Consider the following 19,805-nt stretch of genomic DNA (forward strand, 5'->3'; position numbering starts at 1 on the left):
CCTCAGCTCCCATCCCTTCCTCCTATAGCACCTCTGGGAAATGTCACCCACTCTCATAGCTTCACTTTTTCACCTCTGACTTCCTAGTCTTTGCAAATCCTGATGTACCATGGCTTTTGCCCACTGAGAGAAGCCCAAACTCGTGAGTGTGGCTTTTATTGATTAAGATTTGTAGGGAAAACAACCGTTTAGTATCAATGATGTAATGTATTTATCACCATCCTAGTTCTCCTCTAGAATAGGCCAAGTGTGTCAGTATACCTTAAACAAAGGATGTCAATCCTGAAGAACCAGTCTAGAAATGTCCTGATTAGTCCATTTCTCTGGCTTGAGAGGCTCTGAATTTATAAGCAGTCATTCTCTATGTAATACCTTATCTACGTCTGGTACCTTACTTCAGGCAGATTTCCCTTTTCTGTTTCCCACCTCCATCCTTCCTAGTTCAGGCCCTCATCACCCCGGCCCTGCGTCCTGTGTCTCCTACTGCTATTCTTTGCACCGTGTTATCATCGCGGGCCAGCAAACACTCCCTGAGCATCTGTGATGTGCGGGCACTTCAGGACATTGCTTATGAGGAAAAGGTCTGTCCCTTAATTATGGGGACGACAGCCTTCATCACACTCTCAACGTGTAGAGGTTTGCATGCAGCACTGATGCACACCCAGGACTAAGGATGGAGAAGGGCATTCGGGCATAGGTTTATGGAGATGGCGTTTGACTAAACCTTTAAGAATGGGTGGCGTTAAAAGCAGAGCAGAAGAGCGTTCCAGGCTGTGCTGGGTGGAAGGGCACGAGGGGCCTCAGTGTACACTGATTTAGGGACCCCTGGGCAGAGCAGAGGGGCGGAAGCTCTGGATATGCAGCGGAGTGAGAAGCACTAAGCGACCTCGGAAGGTTAGGGCAAGTAAAGAGGGGTCCTGAGCACCATCCTGCGGAGCCTGTGCTGATGACAGGCAGCCCTGCGGTGGGGACTGTCCCGCTCCCAACCGCAGCTCTGGAGCACAGTTGCACAGTTGCCGCACCTCTTCAAGTAAGACACTGGAGTCTCAGCATTAAGACAGGCAGCTCGGCAGCGAGCTGCACAGAGGCAGCTGGCCAGTCGGCCTGAGTGCCCCGCCACGCGACGGCGGCCCCGCGGGGACAGCAGAGAGCAAACCGAGACGCTCGCGGGCCGCCGAGCCTCTGGCCCGGGAGCCGCCCGCAGGGGCAGGAGGCGGAGCGCCGGGCTCAGCGCCCTATGCTCTTATTGGGGCTTCGAGGCCCGGGGCGGTGTGACAACCAAGGGAGAGACAGGACTGGTTACCCCTGGAGAGGGGGCGGGAATTGGCGCGGAGGAGGCGGGGCCCGAGCGTCCCAGGCCCACCGTTAGTCCCGCCCCCGCACCGGGATCCCGGCCGCGAGGGTGCGGCGGCGGGTCAGCATCCCTGCGCCTCCTACTCTTCCCAGCAACCGGTGACGCGCACGCGCGAGGCCGGCCACTGGCAAAGCCGCGGAGCGCGGCCGGAGCGTGACCCCCGCCCAAGTCGCTTCCCCCGCTGCCCCGCTGTGGGCCGCGCTCTGGCAGCCCTTCCTCTCAGCCGCAGCCCCGCAGCCCCGCAGCCCGGGAGGCGGGGCGGAAGCCCGCCGAAAGGGAGCCGCCCCGCGTCCGAGGAGCCCGTCAGCGGCCGGTGAGGGGCCGAGGGCCGGGAGGCCGGGTGGGCGCGGGTCAGTATCCCCAACTGTCGCCTCTCTCCGCTTGCTCCGGGCGTCTCCGTCTGCCGCGGGTCGGAGCGCCGCCCCGGCAACAGGTGACGCGAAGGCGCGGCGGGGCGGGCGATTGGCCGCCGCCCCCCACGCCGCGCGGCCTGCTCCTCCTAGGCCTTGCCCTCCGCTCGTCCTCGTCCATCGGATCCCGATGACCTTCGTATTGGCGGCCCCAGGGCGCAGGCAGCAGCAGCCGCCTGGCTCTGCCGCGCGCGACGCCCCCCGCGCCCCACTGCGTTTTCGGTTCCCTGTCTCGCCACCGGGTGGGCAGGCGCCCCGGGCAAGGAGCCGGATGGGCCCAGAGCGGGGAAGTTTACCCTGGCAGAATATGCCCAGAAACTGGTGACGAACGCGGACTGGCGGCCGGGATTGGCTGCGCGGCGGGGCGTCCGGGGCGTCTGCGGAGCGACCTGCTCAGGTGCGGCGCTCACGTCCCGTTACGTACCAGGCACCAAGGTTAACGGGAGCAGCCCTCAGCTCCCGGAAGGCCCACGCTGCCCTAACCGTGTGGAAAGGGTTCTTCGGGGGTTGGGGGAGGATTTCGCAGGTCTTGTAGACCCTTTAGGATGCTTGGGATGGAGGTAGGTGTCCGACCCCTTATTCAGGGCCCCTCTTTGGAAGAACGGTCCTGAGGAGAGTAAATACTGAAAACTCGGCAACGGGCATTTGGTAGTTTTTAGTAGTTCAGACTTACACATATATTTTAACCTACCCTCTTTTCATACGAAACTTTGTATCTCCTTTACTGAGTTTTCACAGGCCGGTGCGTCAGACACCTGAAGCCCCCCTGCCAAGGTCATACAGCTAGTAATGGAAGAATCAGATTTGGACACTTGCCCTTCTGGTTTCCCTTCACAGGTTGGAGTCCTGACTCAGTTACCCAAAGGGAGCATACATGCAGTGGGTAAGGCCATGGAAGTTAAGGTGACTATAGAGAGGCCCTGTCTACCAGGAGCCTGACATGTGAGAGAATTGTATTCCTGGCTAAATACATCATTTTCAAAAAGCACTGAGTGCCCAGCATCATGTTAGGTCCACAGGAGGGTGCAAATCACCATATAGTCCCTTCCAATATCCCAGTTGTGGGAGGCTCTGGGTTGCAGTTTTGCCCCTGTATCAACGGTACATAGAGAATAAGTTATCTTACTACGTATGTTCTTTTCCTGCCAACATTCATACCTTCTCCAAACTTCCCAGATTTCACAGGAAAATCTTTGTGAAAGCAAAACTTTGAAAAGAATATATTTGGATCACAGTCAGGCTTGGGCACATGAGATGTGTTTTCCTATTTCCATCAGCTCATTAAACATGTCACATCAGGTATGAAGCAGCAAGGGGTAACTTCTGAAGTACTGGACCTTGTTCCTGTCATGGAGGGTTCGAGGAGTGGCCCTTCTGGGGCCTGGAATTCCACACCCCATCCTCACCTAGAAATGGGGCTGAAAGCTTTCCAGAGTGGTTGGGAATCCCTGTGTCCTCTCGCTCTCACTGATTATTAAGGTTAAAGCTGAATAAGGGGATGGGGATGGGAGAAGTGAGGATACTCCCTGGAGTTTCCGAGGAAGGCCCTGCATGAAGGTGTGAGGAGGAGAAGCTCCCCAGGTGGAAGGACCTGCAGTTGCAAAGGCTTCAGCAAGCCGGGTAGATGTTTCCATCCACCTGACTCCTCTACCCCCACAGAACGAGTAGACAATTTGCTTCTGTCTGGATATAAGTTCCAGCATCATCTAGGGGTATCTCAGGGTCCTGGAGACACAGTCCTTAGGCTGGGGTACAGGGTAAGCATGCAGAGAGAGACCAGCAGAAAAATCTCCTCTCCCAAATGTAGCTACTGCTCCCAGCTCACTTCTAATGCAGACAGTTCCCTTCCCCTGCCAGTGAGGTAAAGGGTCAACACACACATAGATGGAGCCCCCTCCCCATGTGGTTGTCCCTGGGGCTGTCCAGGGCTTCTCTGAGTAGCTTCCAGCTAGGGCCAGGAAGATTTGGGGGTTGAGAAGGACAGCTAGAGATGTCCACCTGGCCTGCTGACCCCCTACAGCACTCGTCCTATGTGGCTCTGGACAAGCTCCATGGGAACCTCAGGTCATGTGGAATGAGCCCTAGTACCCCCCTCAAAGGACGCCTCAAGGATGAAAGGGGGACATACAGCCAAACACATGAGTTGTCATGTGTTGATGCTCGGGACAACTGGGAGAGTAGCAGTGAGACACACCCCATGAGTCACAGCCCCAAAGCCCAGCCAGATCTTAGAGGGCAGTAGACAGCCACTCTCCTAGAAGAGCAGGCAGATGCCTCCGGGAGGTGTGATCAGGGCTGGGCTTTCAGGAGACTGGAGAAATGGCCCTCTTCCATGGTTACTGAAGTCCTGAGAGTCAGGCCAATCAGTGACCTCTTCTAGGCAAATCTCCTACAAACTGTGAGGTGGGCCAGCCTCCGTTTGCATATTGTTCCAGGGTTTGGAAAGGCCATTCAAACAGGTACTGTCCAATAGAAATAAAATGTGAGCCACATTGTAATCTTCACTTTTCTTAAAAATAGGTGAAATTAATTTTAACAATATATTTCATTTAACCCAATATATCCAATTATCATCTCAACATGTAATTAACACTTGTCATTATTAATGAGCTATTTTGCTTTCTTCTTTCATACTGACTCTTTGAAATCAGGAGTGTATTTGACCCTTACTGCACATCTCAATTTGGACCAACCACGTTTCAAGTGCTCAATTGCCACACGCAGCTTATGGTTGCTGTAGTGAACAGCACAGATGGGACAGCCCTCAGCCCCACCCCTTTGACTCAGACCTGTTTACCCAACCCTGGCTTCCAGATGCAGGAATTGCCCCTTCATCCTGCCCCAGACGTGCTGGCCTTGCAGACAGCCAGGAAGAAAAACTTTATACTGATTGAAAGACACAACTCAGAAGAAAAACAACTAAACTGCTCTTGCAGTAGACTGTTAGTAAATGTACTAAATCCTGAGTAATTCTAATACGCTTGTAACATGTGATCGGTTAGATATGGTATGAAATACCTGCAATATTTATTAGGAAACAAAGTGATATACAAACCCTTTTTAAAAGCTGATTTTTAATCTATTGCAAATGTTAATTTGCTCAGTTATCTTACTTCTTAGTACCTGTTTGTATTAGTTGTATGTATAGTATTTGTTAATACTCATGAGCATTAAATGCTTGAAAGTACTGAAGTATTTTAAAGTATTGAACCGTTAGGACTTTTCACCAGTTCATACATAATTACCCTCCTTCCCTCTTTCCAAGCATACCTTGTACTTATTTTCCAAGGTACAACAAATTTGGTGGTATACCAACTTCAAAACTTCCATCAGGAAAGTGGAGGTTAGAATGACTTCTAGAAGTCATTCTGTTTTTGGCACAGTGACATTTTATTTTTTCTTCCAGGTTTTCTCCCAGGGATAGAGTCCTTTGCTTCCAGAGCAAGCTCCGACATGGGGTGAGGCCCAGAAGAAAGACTTGAAGGGTATTCCCTGCAGTCAGGCACAAACCCGCACCCTAGACCAGGGTTTCCCGCCCTCCACACCTGTAATGGGGGGAAATGTTCTCTTTGCACATATGCCATTGACATGTGCATGTTTGTGCACTTGTTGACCATCCTTGGACCTGTGCCCTGGGGGGCAGTAGCCTGGCAGAGGGTGGGTTCCCAGATACTTTGCCTCAGAGATGCCACGGTCCCCAGAGTCCCCCAAGTAAGGTGGAATACTCACTGGGGTATGAGCACTGCTCTCTTTGGCATTTCAGATCAACCATTGAGTCCTGAAGGAAGGTTTTATTCCCATGAGGGCAAACATTCCCTTGAATTGATGACCAGTAGAATCAGTAGCCCAAGTGTCTAGGCTAAAAATTCCCTTTGGAAGAACCAAGAGACTTCCTCCCCTAAGGTTGGCTCTTGAGTCTGCAGGACTCCTGACTCTGCTTGTGGATTTTGTTTAAATCCTCTTTGAATAAGATGTCTGGGATTTAAAATACTCCAGACAGAGGAATAAAGTGTGTGGGGTAGGGGGAATGTCCTAGATGAAACACAATAGCAAAATGCAGACAGAGGCTGAAGGTAAGTGAGTGGTGATCCTCTTCTTAGTTTTTTATATTTGAAGATGTCCATTAAAAACACCCTCCTCTAGGAAATACTTCCCTCTTCTTTCTCCTGCATCTGACCCCTGCTCAGTCAAAATTCATGTTGTCCCTTCCGCTTCCTCCCTGCAGGGCATAGCACATCTTGCTCCAGAGGTATGGGAGGACCTCCCACATTGGCCACTCTTGCCCAGGGCAGCAGAAGGGAGCAGACCCGCCGAGCCCACCCCTGCAGGTTTGTGGCTTCCCAGGCTGTTTTCAGTGGACCAGTCTGGGGTGTTTCAGCCCAAGGTCCGGGTATTTAGGTTGAGTTTCTGTCTGCTGATGAGAAAATGACTGCTGGCCATTTTGTCTGCATCCTGCCCCTCATCTGTGTCGACAGCCTATAGCTGATTGTGACCACACCTCATCTTCAGTGTCCCACTGGACAGATGGGGACAGATCCATGGGCTGTGAGGGAGGCAGGGAGGGCAGCCCTGTTTGTGCTGTGTGCGCAAAGGCAGACCCTGTTCCCAGACAGCTGCCCAGACCAACTCATCAGGATTCTGGGATACCATTGAGGTAAAGAAGATAGCAGAGCAGGTTTTATCCCATAAAGGGGCTTTGCTGCTACTCCAGGTTCTCAGACCCCTGGAGCTAAGGCAGTGGGGTCGACAGAATGTTTGCAAACAACGTGGATGCCCTGAGAATTAGGGTGCCCTTTCCTTCTCCCGTCTTCCCCGAAAATGTGAAAAGCACTTCCCAACTTTTAACAATACTCTTTGTGAATTCCTGTGTTCCCTCTCACCGCTTTCCCAGGTCCTGGGTCACCTTCTCTAGGCTGTGCTCTGGTATAGAGCAGTTGTTTACCTGGTACCATTCAAGCCAAGGAACAGTCCTTTGGGTTTTCTCAGATACCTTCCCTTTCCCAGGCTGCTGCTCTGGACTGCTTTATGCTGCATTTCATTGCCCTCCTCGTCTCTCCAGTGCAGGCTGGCTGGGTTCACGTCAGTGACTCTGGAAACCCAGCTCTCAGGAGGGCCTCCTCACTGAGCATCCCTCCTTGGTTTCTTAGTGCGTCTCAGGGCCAAGACCCCCAGCCAAATGTGAGGAAAAGGGCTGGGCACGCCTCGCTGCCAAGTACGTGTTGGAGGCAAACTCCCCAAGGAGCTCCTCCCCTTGCTGGTGGGCCGGTCCCATACCCTAGGCCGCCCAAGGATTTTCTTCGCAGAGAACCGAGTCTGTGAGATGGCCTAGCTGAGGAAGTTGCAGGAAATGGGGAGCCTGCTTGTCCCACCATCCCCAGCTGCCTCCGTGGGGCTGACCCTGACCTTCTCATCGCAGGGCTCATGGTGCAGGGCAGACCTGGCTGACACGTACCTACGAAACGGCCGCAGCCTCTGCCAATGAGAACTACAGCCCTGGCATCCGCGCCAGCTCTCCGCACCTCTGCGCTTCTGCTACCTGTCCCTTCCGAGGCCCTAGATCTGAAAACAGCTCGCAGTTCGAGGAGGTGCGCCGCCATCGGGCGTCAGCCTGGCCCTCCCTATGTTGGCCACGGTAGAGGCGGCGGCCGCAGGCAGGCCTTATGCCTGCAGTGAGTGTGGCAAGAGCTTCCGCTACAGCTCGGTGCTGCTGCGGCATGAGCGCGCCCACGGCGGCTGCTTCCGCTGCCTCGACTGCGGCGAGCGCTGTGCGCTGGCCGCCGACCTCCGCGCGCATCGGCGCGCTCACGCAGGCCAGACGCTCTACATTTGCAGCGAGTGCGGCCAGAGCTTTCGCCACAGCGGCCGCCTGGACCTGCACCAGAGCGCGCACAGGCGGCGCAGCTGCTCCTGCCCTTGCCGCACCTGCGGCCGCCGCTTCCCACACCTCCCAGCTCTGCAGCTGCACCGGCGCCGCCGGCACCCGCCAGAGCTGCCCCGTCGCTGCCCGCTGTGCACCCGCGCCTTCCGCCAGAGCGCGCTGCGCTTCCACCAGGCGCGGGCTCATGGCTGCAGGATACACGCCCCGCCCGCCGACCTGCTCCTGCGATGTGCGCGGTGCCCGCGGGCCTTCAGCAGCAGCGCGGGGCTGCGGAGCCATGCGCGCGTCCACGTGGCTCCGAGCCTCGGCAACCGCATAGCCCCGCAGCCACGCGCCCCTGCTGTGCACCAGTGCGGGGAGTGTGGCAAGAGCTTCAGCAAGAGCTCCGCACTCAGGCGACACCTGCAGACGCATTCGGGCGAGAAGCCCTTCAAGTGCCCCGAGTGCGGTAAAGGCTTCTTGGAGAGTGCCACGCTGGTGCGCCATCAGCGCACGCACACCGGTGAGAAACCCTACGCCTGTGGCGACTGCGGACGCAGCTTCAGCGAGAGCTCCACACTGCTGCGCCACCGCCGCAGCCACCAGGGCGAGCGGCCGCACGCCTGTGCCACCTGCGGCAAGCGTTTTGGGCAGCGGTCCGACCTGGTGGTGCACCAGCGCATCCACACGGGCGAGAAGCCCTTCCCGTGTCCGGAGTGTGGCCGTCGCTTCAGCGATCGCTCGGACCTCACCAAGCACCGGCGCACGCACACGGGCGAGAAGCCCTACCGCTGCGAGTTGTGTGGCAAGCGCTTCACGTGCGTGTCCAACCTCAATGTACACCGGCGCAATCACGCCGGCCACAAGCCCCACAAGTGCCCCGAGTGTGGCAAGGCCTTCAGCGTGGGCTCCAAGCTGGCGCTGCACCGCAAGACGCACCTGGGCGAACGGCCAGTGCAGTGCGCAGAGTGTGGTAAATGCTTCAGCCACAGCCGCTCGCTGTCGCAGCACCAGCGGGCACACACGCGTGCCCGAGCTGCCACCACCCAGGCCGCTGCAAGTGCTGCTCTATTTGCTGGGCAGGCTGAGTAGGAAAAGCCGGGGCTTTGTGTCCCGTCTAAGGAGACTTGCTGAGAGGCTTCTCTGCTAAGGGCTATGCAACCACCGATATCCTGCCGCAGCGACCGTAGACGGCAGCCTGCTTTAAAACGAAGTGATCCGTAGCCTTCCTGCGTACCTGTGGGTAGCCTTGACCCAGCCACCTGCCACATCCCTATACCTACTTCCCTTACTGACCCTTCCTGTCCTTGGCCCTTGTGGTGTACTCCAGGGCCTCAGGAAAACCTTCCTCACTCCAGGTGTGGAAGAGCGCCCAGGTCCTGGTGCCGCATGGCTGCCACTTCGTGCTCAGGTGTGTCTTTCCTTTTCTCCCGCCTGTGTTGTTTTCTCGGCTGAGATCTCCTTCTTCCAGCCTGGGTCACTCTACCTCTCACTGGGTGCTCTGCAATCCTGCCTTTCTGGTAGCAAGCAGACATGGCTACAGTCACATCCCATTTGCCCTATGGTCTTGCTTCCCAGCCCCACTGACTTGGTCTCTGCTGCTGTCTCCCTGGGCTTCTGAAAGATGGGAAATGGGCAGCCAGAAAGATGATGGGGTGCTTACTGCGGCAACCAGGTCTCCAGGCCAGGAACTGCTGGCCTGCTGCCTGCAGAGATGCCTCCATGTGAAAGAGGGCAGGAGCCATCAGCATGGCCATGCACTCACACCATAGGCCAGGTCTTGTGGTGTCCAGATCAAGGTGCCTTCTCAGACTCGTGTTCCAGCCAGGTGGGGGACATCAGCCCCCAGACCTGGGCCAAGACCATGTGGATCCACAAAGCTGGGCACTGCCAAACGAGCATCAGCATGGTACTTCCAAATGGAGCTTGGAGCCTTGGGGAAACGCCGCTCCATAGGCAACAGGACAGGGTGTGCAAATCCCCTGGAACTGGCCAGTGATTTTTGGCTTATGGCTTGTGAAATAAAGAGTTTGTTTGAGCCCCAGAAACCAAGGCCCCCTTTGTTAAACCTGAGGCTGATTCCTTTCCAGACCAGGAATGGTCCAGTCAGCCCTTTGGACACTCCAAGGTCTCTCGTCTTCGCACAGTAGCCCAGCCCTCTTGCATGTACAGCCTCCTCCATTTTGTGCTGAAAGGTGAGACTTCAGAGGCCTACACATCTGGTTCTCTCGGCTGACAGTATACACGTGGCCCAAGACTGCACGCCTCTACCTCTGCTCCAGCCTTCTCCTCTGGAACAACCCAGTGCTCTCTGTAATAGCACAGGCCTGCCTGCCCAAGTATAGGAGTAGGTGTGACACTGCACAGGGAAGGTCACAGAGGGTCACTGGGGAAGCAAACTGGATCCCACAGCGCGCCAGGCGCAATCCAGCAGAGCATGCTTCCAGAGGCGTTGGGTTTCCTGTACCTCGGATGCCGAAACACTCTGCCCACACATGTCCATGTAAAATGCTGGGTTTATTCTGTCCTTTTGGCGCCTAAAGTTGCTCCCCTAGAGCCCAGTCTTGCCCACCCTGTGCTCCCTGAGTCACCCTGGTTCCTGAGGACCAGGCCTATGGCCCTTTTCCTGCTTGCTCCTTTTCAGTTCTTAGGGTCTGGCTCCCCCAAGCCCTGGGAATGCTCACTACTGAAGGAGCAGTGCTGGAGCCTCACAACCAGAGAGGGCCGGGGCACCGGGTCAGAGATGCCAGCACAGGGTTCCAGGGCGCCGGGTGACTCCTGGGTTGGGAGCAGGGCTGGGTGGCTCTTGCTGCAGTGAGCTGCCACGCTGTCCAGCTTCTCAAAGCGCTTGCCGCAGAACTCACAGGGGAAGCGCAGGGTAGCTGCTGTCTCCGCGTGCTTGCGCCGGTGCCAGTTCAGAGAGGCCTTCTGGCGGCAGGTGAACCCACAGATTTCACACCTAAGCCAGGGACAGCAGAAGAAACCAAGGGGCTTCAGCCATGTTGGCTTCCGCAGAGGTTCCTCTTACCCCCAGCTGCCCTGGTGTTCGGCCAGCACCCACCTTGGCTCCAGCACCCCCTCCGCACCCCCTCCCCAGCCCCAATGCCCCTCCCCACCCCCATGCCCCCACACTCACTGCAGGGGCTTCTCTCCAGTGTGGATGCGCCGGTGGATGACCAGGTTGCTGCTAGTGCGGAAGGACCGGGCACAGAACTCACAGATGTAATCTCGGGTGTCTGCAGGCACAGAGGAGATGCCCCGTCATCCACCCCAGGCTGCAGCCCTCCTCAGCCCGCCCCCACCTGCCATCCCCATAGGAGTACTGTCCCCACTCTGCAAGCGTGCCCAGCAGGGCCCTGCGCTGTCAGCTGCCACCCCACCTGCTCCTGGCACCTGTCCTTCGCTCTCACAAGCCTGCTGTGCCTTTTCTCTCACGCCTCCATGCCTCACGGCCTCTGAGGAGGGGCTGTCCTTGCTCATCATGGAGTCCTTCAGACCTCTGCACACCCCGCAGTCAGACCCCACACCCGCCGGCAGCCTCCAGCCCGTCCCTCCCCGGCCGCAACACACTAGCTCCAGGCTCTGTCCTTGGTCACCACTCCTGGTATCCATTTGTTTTCAGCCTGTCCAGCACTCCTGTTCCCTGATCTTCAAAAGGACCTGGCACCCTCCCTTCAAAGCCAGTGCTCCTGGGTCATGCCGCATCAACGCACTACTGTGAAACTGTAATTTCAAGCATCCCAGTTCCAGACAGGGACTCCTACCTTGTTCTGCTACAGCAATCTCGAGCTGCTGGCCCAGTGGCCCACCACCTTCCTGCTGTACCGCCTTCCGCAGCTCTGTTTCCAGGACATCTTTGTAACCTCTGTTCACTCACACCACTGATTCGCCTGTCCCTCTCTCCCTACCTGTTCCTGCTTGGTTAAAACCGAACTCAAACACAACCCTGGCCTACTCCAGGCCTGTGCTTGTGTGCTAAGTGGGGTCAGAAAGAACCATCCAACCTCTTCCTCTGCACAAGCACGAGGCTCAAGCCCCCCGACCTCATGCCCCTGCATTTGCCTCGTCAGTTCACTGTCCACTCTCGAGAGAACAGAAGGCCGTTTTCCACACCACCTCCTCTCCCCACCAGCCTCACTTGGTTCTGACCAGGTTTTTCGAGTCCCCAAGAAGAGAGAAGTCAAGAGAGAAGCCCACATCCTCCACTCCACCTAACGCTCCAGCAACGTGCTTCTGTGCCCACATATGGGAACCCTCTCTGCTCCTCTGTGGCCACCCTCCAACTGTGCCTGAGAGCCCCGCCCCACCAAACCTCTCAGTGGGTCATTCCTATCTCTGGGCCCTGGGCTCACAGCCCTCCAGCAAAGACCCGTTTCTCTGTTCATCCTCACAGCCAAACTCCGAAGAGCTGGCCAGACCTGCCTGTCTCCAGTTCCTGCGTGTTCTCCTCCTTGAGCCATGCCCTCCTTTCATCTCCCTCCTGGCAGTCACCCCCTCTTGTCACATGCCCTTGTGACAGCTGGTGAAGGATGGCCTACCCACATCCATACCTCATTCAGCCCCACAGCACTGGTTCAGCTCACTCCTCCCTCCTCCCTGGAGCACCTTCTCCACTTGGCTCCTCAGATGCCACATCCTCACCTGCCTCGCAGGCCCCTGGAGCGGCCCTCACAAACACCCTGCTCAGGCCTCCTCTCCACTTCAGCTCACTCCACCCACAGCTCCCAATGCCACCCACATGCTTATGACAATTGTTTTTTTCCATTTCCTGAACTCCAGGTTCACATCTGGGATGCCTAATTAGCATGTCACAAATAAAATGTTCCCTTCCTAAGGCCTGTTCCTCCTCATCTTCAGAAAGTCACTTCTGCTCAGCTGCTCAGGCTGGAATCCAAGGTGCCCTGCTCATCCCACACAAGGCTAATCTGTCCTTCCACAGTAGCCCTCTGGCTCCATGCTCACACTCATGGCAGTCTCCAGCCAGTTCCACCCACTGCTCGGCACAAGCACGTGCAGGCCCCGTGGCGGAGCACAGTACATCCCTGCAGTCCTGTCCCCAGGGAAGCCATGGTGCTGTAAAGTCAGGCGTGTCCTGGCACTGTCCAGGACCCTGAAATGCCTGTCTTACCAGCCAGGAGCTAGTTGTCCTGATGTAGAAAGGAGGGCTGGCCCCACCACCCGTCTGACCTCTCTCCCTGCCCTTCTAACACCAGGCCTCCTCTCCATTCCTGGAACATGTCACACAGATGCCAGCTCAGGGCCGTCCAGTGCTGACTGGTCTCCATTCCTCCATCCCCTTAGGTCTTTGCTCAGAGCACCAACCCCTTCCACAACAGCATCCCCCGGCTCCTGCTCTCCTCCGTCCCTACCATGGTGGTCTAGGAAGGAGAACAGCCTCCCGCAGGCAGGACTCAACACACAGAGGATGCAGGACAAGTGTGTGAATGGGTGAAGTCCTGCAGGGGGAGGGGAGGGGCCCCAAAGAGGGAGATGAAGGCACCCACAGGGGAGATGGTGAGACCCACAGTGGGCGACAGGAGCCACAGGGAGGTGAGAGGCCATTCCCAGCACTCACCACTGTGGAGCTTCACGTGCTCCTTCAGGTGTTTCTTAAAGTTGAAGGACTTCCCGCAGGCTGGCTCCGGGCAGGAGAAGGACTTCTGGTGAATATGCTGGTACTTCTTGTGGTGCTGGGGAAGGGCAGGTGGTCTCAGGGGGTCCACCAGAGCCGACCTGCTGGGCCTTTGGAGCCCCACGCCCTCCAGTCCTCCCTCCACCCTGCGCCCTGGCCCACCCTCACCCACACATCAGCCCCCAGCCCAGCCCTCTGCCCTTGGCTTCCACCACCTCCCCTTCCTGCCACAGCCCTGCTGTGCAAGGCCCAGCTCCCTGAACCAAGTAGTTCTGGGGACATTCCCAGTTCCCTAACCATGGGTTTGCTGTCTGCCAGGGATGGGAACATGGTTTCGGTGGGTATGTCACCCTGTCCTATCAGTACTGATGTATGACGGTATCACCCAGTTGCCTCCTCCTTACACGCAGTTCACCGTGGCTACCCACTGTCTGCATTTCTTAAACTCTCACTGGAAGCAGTCCACACTCTTTCAACCTGACACACGTTCAAGGGCGGTATATTCATCAACCTTAACCCCTAGATATTTCTAGGAAATATTTTCTCTTGTATCTGACCTCATGTCACATCCTCACTCATAAAACTGCCCGGCTTTCCGTGTCTCCACAACTCTACTTTCCCACTGTTGGACAGCTGCTGGAGGCTGCTGAGGTCCCCTCTATGAACAGGCTCAAGTGTGTGCAGCTGACCCTGCTGAGTGTTCTCAGCCCAAACCTTCACCACAATGTGGGACTCCCCCACTTCCTCCCCCAGATCCTGTTCACCCGCACTTGCCAGCCCAGTGTTCTGAGCCTCCCTCAGCCTCAGGTCGTGGCCTGGAGCACGCGGGTGAGTGTGGGGCAGGGGCCTTCCTTCTCTGAGCCGCACCCCTCCTGCGGTGAGGCTGCGGCCTGGGATGGGACCATCTGCGTCCTCCCAGTGCTAGGACCACCATGCGAGTCAGCAGGGAGAGGCAGCCTAGTGTGGCCCCAGGAACCCTGGCATGCCACACACTAGCCAAGGAGCCCTGGGCAATGCTCCATCTCTCTGTGCCCCGGGTCCCGCATGTGCACAACAGGTAGTGTCAGCACTACTCCACAGGGCTGTTGCCGAGATCAAAAGACTTGACTTGTGTCAAGGTCTTAGAAGAGTTGCTTGCTCACACCCCAAGACCCAAGGAATGCCGTGGCATTTCTGTGTAGTCCTCAGGGGCCCGTGCAGCGAGCACACTGGCAGGAGCCACGAGCCTGAGACTCACTTTTGTCCATACTGACCAGTCATTTGCCCTTGTATATTAAGTATCAGTGTGCTCCGTATGTCCAGCCCAACCCCCTCTTCCCAGTGCGAATCCACACACACCCCAGGCTCCTTTGCCTCAGCTTCCCCTCCAGCCATGAGCCACACCGAACCCAACTGGGGCCCATCACACCCTCACATTCAAATACTGCCGGTTGGAGAAGATCCTTCCGCAGCCAGGGAAGTCACACGGCAGCAGCTCTCTTTTGGCAGCCTTCCTGGGGGAGGAGAACAGGGAGAAGGGTGAGGACTCCCACTGGCTCCCCTCTGCCTGCTTCTCTCCCCACTCCCCACAGCCCCTGCCCGTCCCACCTAATTCTCTTGGGGCCGATCTGTGCGGTGTCCTCGTCCCAGGCCGAGGCCAGAGCAGACTGGGCCTGACTCCCAGGGCTATGGGCAGCAAAGAGGGAGCAGAGGGCCTCGAGGGAGGCCCGTGTCCCAGGACGCCCTCCCCTCTGTCTCAGCCATCAGGTTACCTGGGCAGGGGCTCAGTCTGCGGGGCCGTTTGAGAGGTCCCGCTGAGCTCCAGCTTTACCCCAACTTCCGCAGGCAGAGAAGCTCCAGAACCCAGTGTGGCTGCTGCTGAGGGCAGTGCAGCAAGAGCAGTAGGGGCAGTTGTGGGGACCGGGGGGCTCTCCCCCTCCTTCAGAGAGTGAGGGACAGAGGACAGGGGTGGTCTGGGGACATCCGGCTCACTGCTGAAAAAAGGAGGGCATGGTCTCCCTGGGCCCTCAGCCAGCCCCAGCCCCTAAATCACAAAGCTCCCAAACTCCCAGCTTGGAACAACCCTACCCCGACCCCAGGATATCCGGTCACAGCTGCCCGCAGCCTCCATTCTCCCCAGGGCCAAACTTCAGCTCTTTCCACCCAGCTCAAAGCCTCCAGCTCCTCCCACCTTCCTCAGAGCCCACCCTGCCTTCCCCTTGCTTCTCTGAGGCTCTAGGTCCCCTGACCAGCCACCCCACCCTCCTTGGGCTCTGCTCAGCAGCCTCCCTCAGCCCCAACTTGCTCATCTGGGGAGGAGCTGTAAGTCCAGGGGCTGGCATCACTGAGCATCTCCTCTCCATCTTCATCTTCCTCCTCCCCTTCTCCTGGGGCCAGCAAGGTCTCCGGTGGGGGTCCCACCCCCCTGCAGGTTCAAGGAAGGCCAGCCTGAGCTCCTGTCCCCTCACCCTACCCTGTCCACCCAGGTCTATCTGCCTGCGCCCCGACCCCTGCCCTCACCTGGGCAACCGGGCCTGCTGAGTCTGCTCATCATGCTCAGATTCCACACCTGTTGGCACAGGCGGGGTCAAAGGGGAAGAAACTCCGGGCTGGCGGGATGAGGACAGACGAGCTCTAAGGTCTGCAGCGGTGGGAAAGCTCTTAGGAAGAAGGGGGAGGGGAGGGGACAGGGGCTACTGGAGTGGGAGGGGGTTTATTTTAGAGATGAACCTTTCCCATGGTTCTAAAATAAGTGTAGAAAGGTTCACAGTGAGGAGTCTCCTTTCTAATACTGCCCCCTAGTCACCAGGTTCTTCCTATAGGCAACTTCATTTCCCATGTCCTTCCAGAGATACTTTCTACATTCATAAGTACATACAAATAATTTTCTCCCCAATGGTAACTTACCATACATCCTGTTCTGTATTTTGCATTTTTAGCTTAAAAATATATTTGAGACATATTTTCCTGCCAGCACAGAGCTTTTCCACTGAGAAAAGACCACTTTTAGAAAATGCGGTTCTGAGCTACAGAGATGGGCACTCTCTCCCCACCACCCGTGCCCCCATTTATCCACAACTCTTCTTTCCCTGGCCTACCTGCAGGCTCCTGCCTGCTCCTGGCTTCTGGGCACCAGCTTCTCCGGGCAGTAGCTGGAAGCGGGGCTGGCTTGGGCTCCTCCAGAGGTGCAGGACCTGAAGAGGGGCCCCAGGAGAAGGTGTGGCCTGCTGAGCACTCCCACACAAGCCCCCCATCTTGGCCTCCAGGCCCCCGGAGCCCAGGCACCAGGCTGCATTCTCGGCTGTGTGTATGAGACAGAAGCACCAGATACTGCAGACCTTTCGGGGGTGAAGGTTCGGGACCTGGAGGGGTGAAGGGGAAAGTTAGTGTAAGCCAAGGAACCCCCTGCTGCCACACGGCCCTGTCCCTCATCCCCAGAGCAGTCCTGGCCCCCAGTCCAGTTTACCATTCTCCAGAGCCCAGAACCCACAGGTCCTGAGATACTGCTCCCTTCACATAGGCTGCCCCTATCAAAAGACCCTGGACTCCCCAAGTACCCCACCTCTTCCCAAACTCGCTCAGAGTTTCCTGTGCTCCACCCACGTAGGGAGGGTGTTTTGGGGTCACTCTGCTCCCTACTGCCCCTCTTCCCTCTTGGGTCCTGAGCCCCCACCCCCAGGCACTACCTGCCTACCTGCACAGAGCACACAGCCTTTAGAAGTGTACCTGCCGGGGGGACAAGAGGCAGGTCAGGTCTGGGCCCTCACACATTCCAGAGCCAGCCCTGAGGGGCCCGTATGTGCTGGGGACCGAGAGGAAGGGCAGGAATGGAGGAGGTCACAGTCCCAGGCTGTCCCGCTGACAGGAGCAATCTGCAGTGGGCTGGAGCAGCAGGAAGCGCCTAAGGGGTGGCGGGTAGCACCGCTGCTGTCTCCTGGGTGCCCTCCCCGAGCCCTCGTCCCGGCCCTAACCGGTCCAACAAGAACTTGGCGAGCTGCGAGTGCAGGGAGAAGCCGAGCCGCTCCTTGAGGAGGCACCACTGCTCCATGTGGCCGCCCAGGCGGATGCGGCACTTGCTGCGCCGCGCGTCCAGCTGCCGCCGCTTCTCCCGCCGCCTGCGCGACGTGTCCGCCTGGGCGGCAGCCATGAACCCCGAGACCTGCAAGGCGGCGGAGACACGCGAGTGGGCCGACTTGCCCTGGGGCCGGGGCTGCACCCGCGGCGAGGGTCTGCCCTTCCCCCGGGAAGTGGGTCAGGACGCAGCCCTTTCCGGAGCCCTCGCTGCCTCCGGGCCCCAGCGCAGGGGGCGTAAGCCGCGGCGCGGAGCGGGCGTCGTGGCCTGGGGCGCAGGGGACAGGCGCGGGGCCGCCTGCGCGCGGGTCGAGGGGGCTCGGAGGAAGGGGTGCTGGACCTGCAGCAGAAACTTCCCGGGGGCGGGAGGCGGGCGGCTGAGTTTCATCCCGAGCGCGAACGGGCCTCCCCGCTCAGTGGGCGGCAGGGCGTGTGCCGGGGACCGGAGGATGCCCCGCCCGGCCGCCCCGCTGAGCCCCACAGCGCGGGGACCGGCCAGCTCCAGGGCCGCCCCCAGGCCGCGCGGGGCGCCCGCCGTACCAGCCCGGCCGCGGCCTTACCTGCGCGCCCCCTCCCGCCCTCACCCGACTGCGCCTGCGCGCCCCCGCCTTGCGCGCACGCCGGGAGACCTGCAGGAGGTCGGGCCCACTTCGCGCGCCGCCGCCGTTTCTCCTTTCCGTGGAGTCGGGCCCCGCCGTCGGTGGCTGCCGCCGGGAGTGGGGCCGGCGGGGGAAGGCGGAGGCCGGCGGCGCGCGCCTGCGCACTGGCCTCCCGGCGCAACGCCCGCCGGGAGCCGCGGTTCCCGCACGCAGGGCCAAGGCGCGTCGTCGGACCCGCCGGCGTGGTGGGTGGGGGCGGCGGCGAGAGGCCCCGGCGCTCGAGGACCAGGGGCTGGGGACATGGGGATGGTCAGGTGGAGCCCCTGCAGCCTGCCCCGGGTGTCGCTCCTGGAATAGTTCCCACTTGGCTTTTCACCTCCATTCCCCCGGCGAGCTTACACGTGCTGCAGAAACCAGTGCCATCTCTAGACCCCAAGGCGCGCCAGCTGTAGCACAATCCCTCTTTGCATCAGGAGTCCTCCGAAGAGTTGCCTAGATTCGCCAGGCACCGTGCCGGCTTCCCATTCTCTCTTCCTTGACTCCAGTGGAGCTGTCCTCCCCATCAGTCCATGGTAGTGGCGCTTGTCAAGGCCACTCGCCCTGCCCCTGTTGTTAGGCAGAGAGAAAGATACGCGCAGGATGGAAAAAGGGTGGGGCCCACGGAGAACTCAGAGGGCCAGAAAGGACTCACAAGAGTTCACGCCGTTTTGCAATGTGAGTTCAATCCACGTGCTCTGAATCTGGGCTGACCTTGAGACACTCTAGCTAATGCAGGTGAGAGAGGGCAGAGACATGGGACAAGTGTCATGATCAATTTACCTAGGAAATGCTGAGATGGCAATAGCACAGTGGGAACAGGGAGAAAAGGGATCGTCTTGTTAGCCTGTGCATGAGTGCAGATTAGCCTGTGTTTGAGACTAAGATTACCTTGTAAGAGCAGAGAGTTGTGGGGTTAGATCCTTAACATATTCTTTGGTAATCAGCCAATGACTTATCCTTAGGCAGGGCAAGCAGTCTTAACTGACGTGTTCCCAGTGCTTGGAGAGGAACAAAAAGGTTGTCCTACAGAATTACCTAGAAGACTAGCTGTAGACAATGACATAATGTCTCTTGCTGGAGGTAGACATCGTGAGACTGCCTGACAAGCCTACACCCCCTCACCCTACCTGCACCCCTCACCCCCAAACCTTTACCTTTATCCCATTCCTGAAACTCCTTAAAAACAGAATCCAGCTTGTGCGTGCATCTCTCTCTGAAGTTGCCCACACTCACCTTTCTTCAAGTGTGTCACTTTCTGTTCTACTCCAGATAAGCAGGGAGAGTTCCTGAGAGCTCTGATTTGAGCTTGCAAGTTCCCATTGCCTGGGTGACCCAGACACGACTGCAGCTGTGTGACCATGCTCCTTAGTAGCCTGCTGAAAATCTCTTTTCTTTGCCTTGGGAAGTTCTCAGAACATAATCTCACTCCATCCAGTACTCTTGTGGTTCCCCCAAATCCTGGGGTCGTAGGGACTCAGTTCCCACATGGTGCAGATTCAAGTGGACCCTGGATGCCAGTGACACTGGCTTTAGGAGTTGGCAAGGGATCAGCCCTATGCCAAGCAGGAGTTCAATGAGCTTCCCTTCCCTCCCTCTGTTTTACCTTCCTCTCTGCTTTATTCAAGTAAACCTGCTTTTATCTACCTTGACTCTGGCCCTCCTCCTCCCTTAGAGTGCATACAAATAAAAGTTCTATTCTGCTTCACTACCATGTATCTGTCCTTCTGTGATACCAACACCACACACATCTGCTAGTCCTGTTGGCACTGTTGGGTGGAAAGAGAGACAGAGCAACTAGGAAAGAAGGTTTAAGGGAAGGGGGTCCCAGGCAGGGGGTCCCACTGAAGACAACAAAGGCTTTGCA

The 19,805-nt window shown here is 57.7% G+C and overlaps 2 protein-coding genes across 29 annotated transcripts; one reads left to right on the forward strand and one right to left on the reverse strand.

The window, feature by feature from the left end:
* The first annotated feature begins 1,356 nt into the window (after window positions 1–1,356).
* ZNF672 (zinc finger protein 672) lies at window positions 1,357–9,439 on the forward strand. 10 transcript variants are annotated; one of them, XM_073222011.1, is made up of 5 exons: window positions 1,357–1,667; window positions 2,494–2,647; window positions 5,171–5,222; window positions 5,990–6,092; window positions 7,181–9,439. In XM_073222011.1, the coding sequence occupies exon 5, from the start codon at window positions 7,385–7,387 to the stop codon at window positions 8,711–8,713; it is 1,329 nt and encodes a 442-aa protein (XP_073078112.1). In that variant the 5' UTR covers window positions 1,357–1,667; window positions 2,494–2,647; window positions 5,171–5,222; window positions 5,990–6,092; window positions 7,181–7,384; the 3' UTR covers window positions 8,714–9,439. The 10 variants fall into 10 exon arrangements, with proteins under 10 accessions (XP_073078112.1, XP_073078116.1, XP_073078114.1 ...); XM_073222015.1 differs by having other exon boundaries at window positions 2,494–2,601; XM_073222013.1 differs by having other exon boundaries at window positions 2,503–2,647.
* Window positions 9,440–10,119: 680 nt separating this feature from the next.
* On the reverse strand, window positions 10,120–18,078 carry ZNF692 (zinc finger protein 692). Of its 19 annotated transcripts, none has more exons than XM_037008795.2 (14): window positions 17,644–17,857; window positions 17,204–17,391; window positions 16,927–16,958; window positions 16,571–16,594; window positions 16,331–16,426; window positions 15,753–15,873; window positions 15,538–15,657; window positions 15,005–15,226; window positions 14,841–14,918; window positions 14,668–14,746; window positions 13,197–13,311; window positions 11,386–11,460; window positions 10,758–10,857; window positions 10,120–10,580 (listed from the first exon to the last, which is right to left on the reverse strand). In XM_037008795.2, exons 1-14 carry the CDS (start codon window positions 17,689–17,691, stop codon window positions 10,262–10,264), a joined length of 1,617 nt encoding a protein of 538 aa, XP_036864690.1. In that variant the 5' UTR covers window positions 17,692–17,857; the 3' UTR covers window positions 10,120–10,261. The 19 variants fall into 19 exon arrangements, with proteins under 19 accessions (XP_036864690.1, XP_036864693.1, XP_036864680.1 ...); XM_037008798.2 differs by having other exon boundaries at window positions 15,753–15,801; window positions 17,644–17,856; XM_037008785.2 differs by lacking the exon at window positions 17,644–17,857 and adding an exon at window positions 17,933–18,078 and having other exon boundaries at window positions 15,753–15,892; window positions 16,331–16,594.
* Between the last annotated feature and the right edge of the window lie 1,727 nt (window positions 18,079–19,805).

This window comes from Manis javanica, chromosome 14 (genome assembly GCF_040802235.1).
Source record: "Manis javanica isolate MJ-LG chromosome 14, MJ_LKY, whole genome shotgun sequence".
Taxonomy (NCBI): Eukaryota; Metazoa; Chordata; class Mammalia; order Pholidota; family Manidae; genus Manis; species Manis javanica.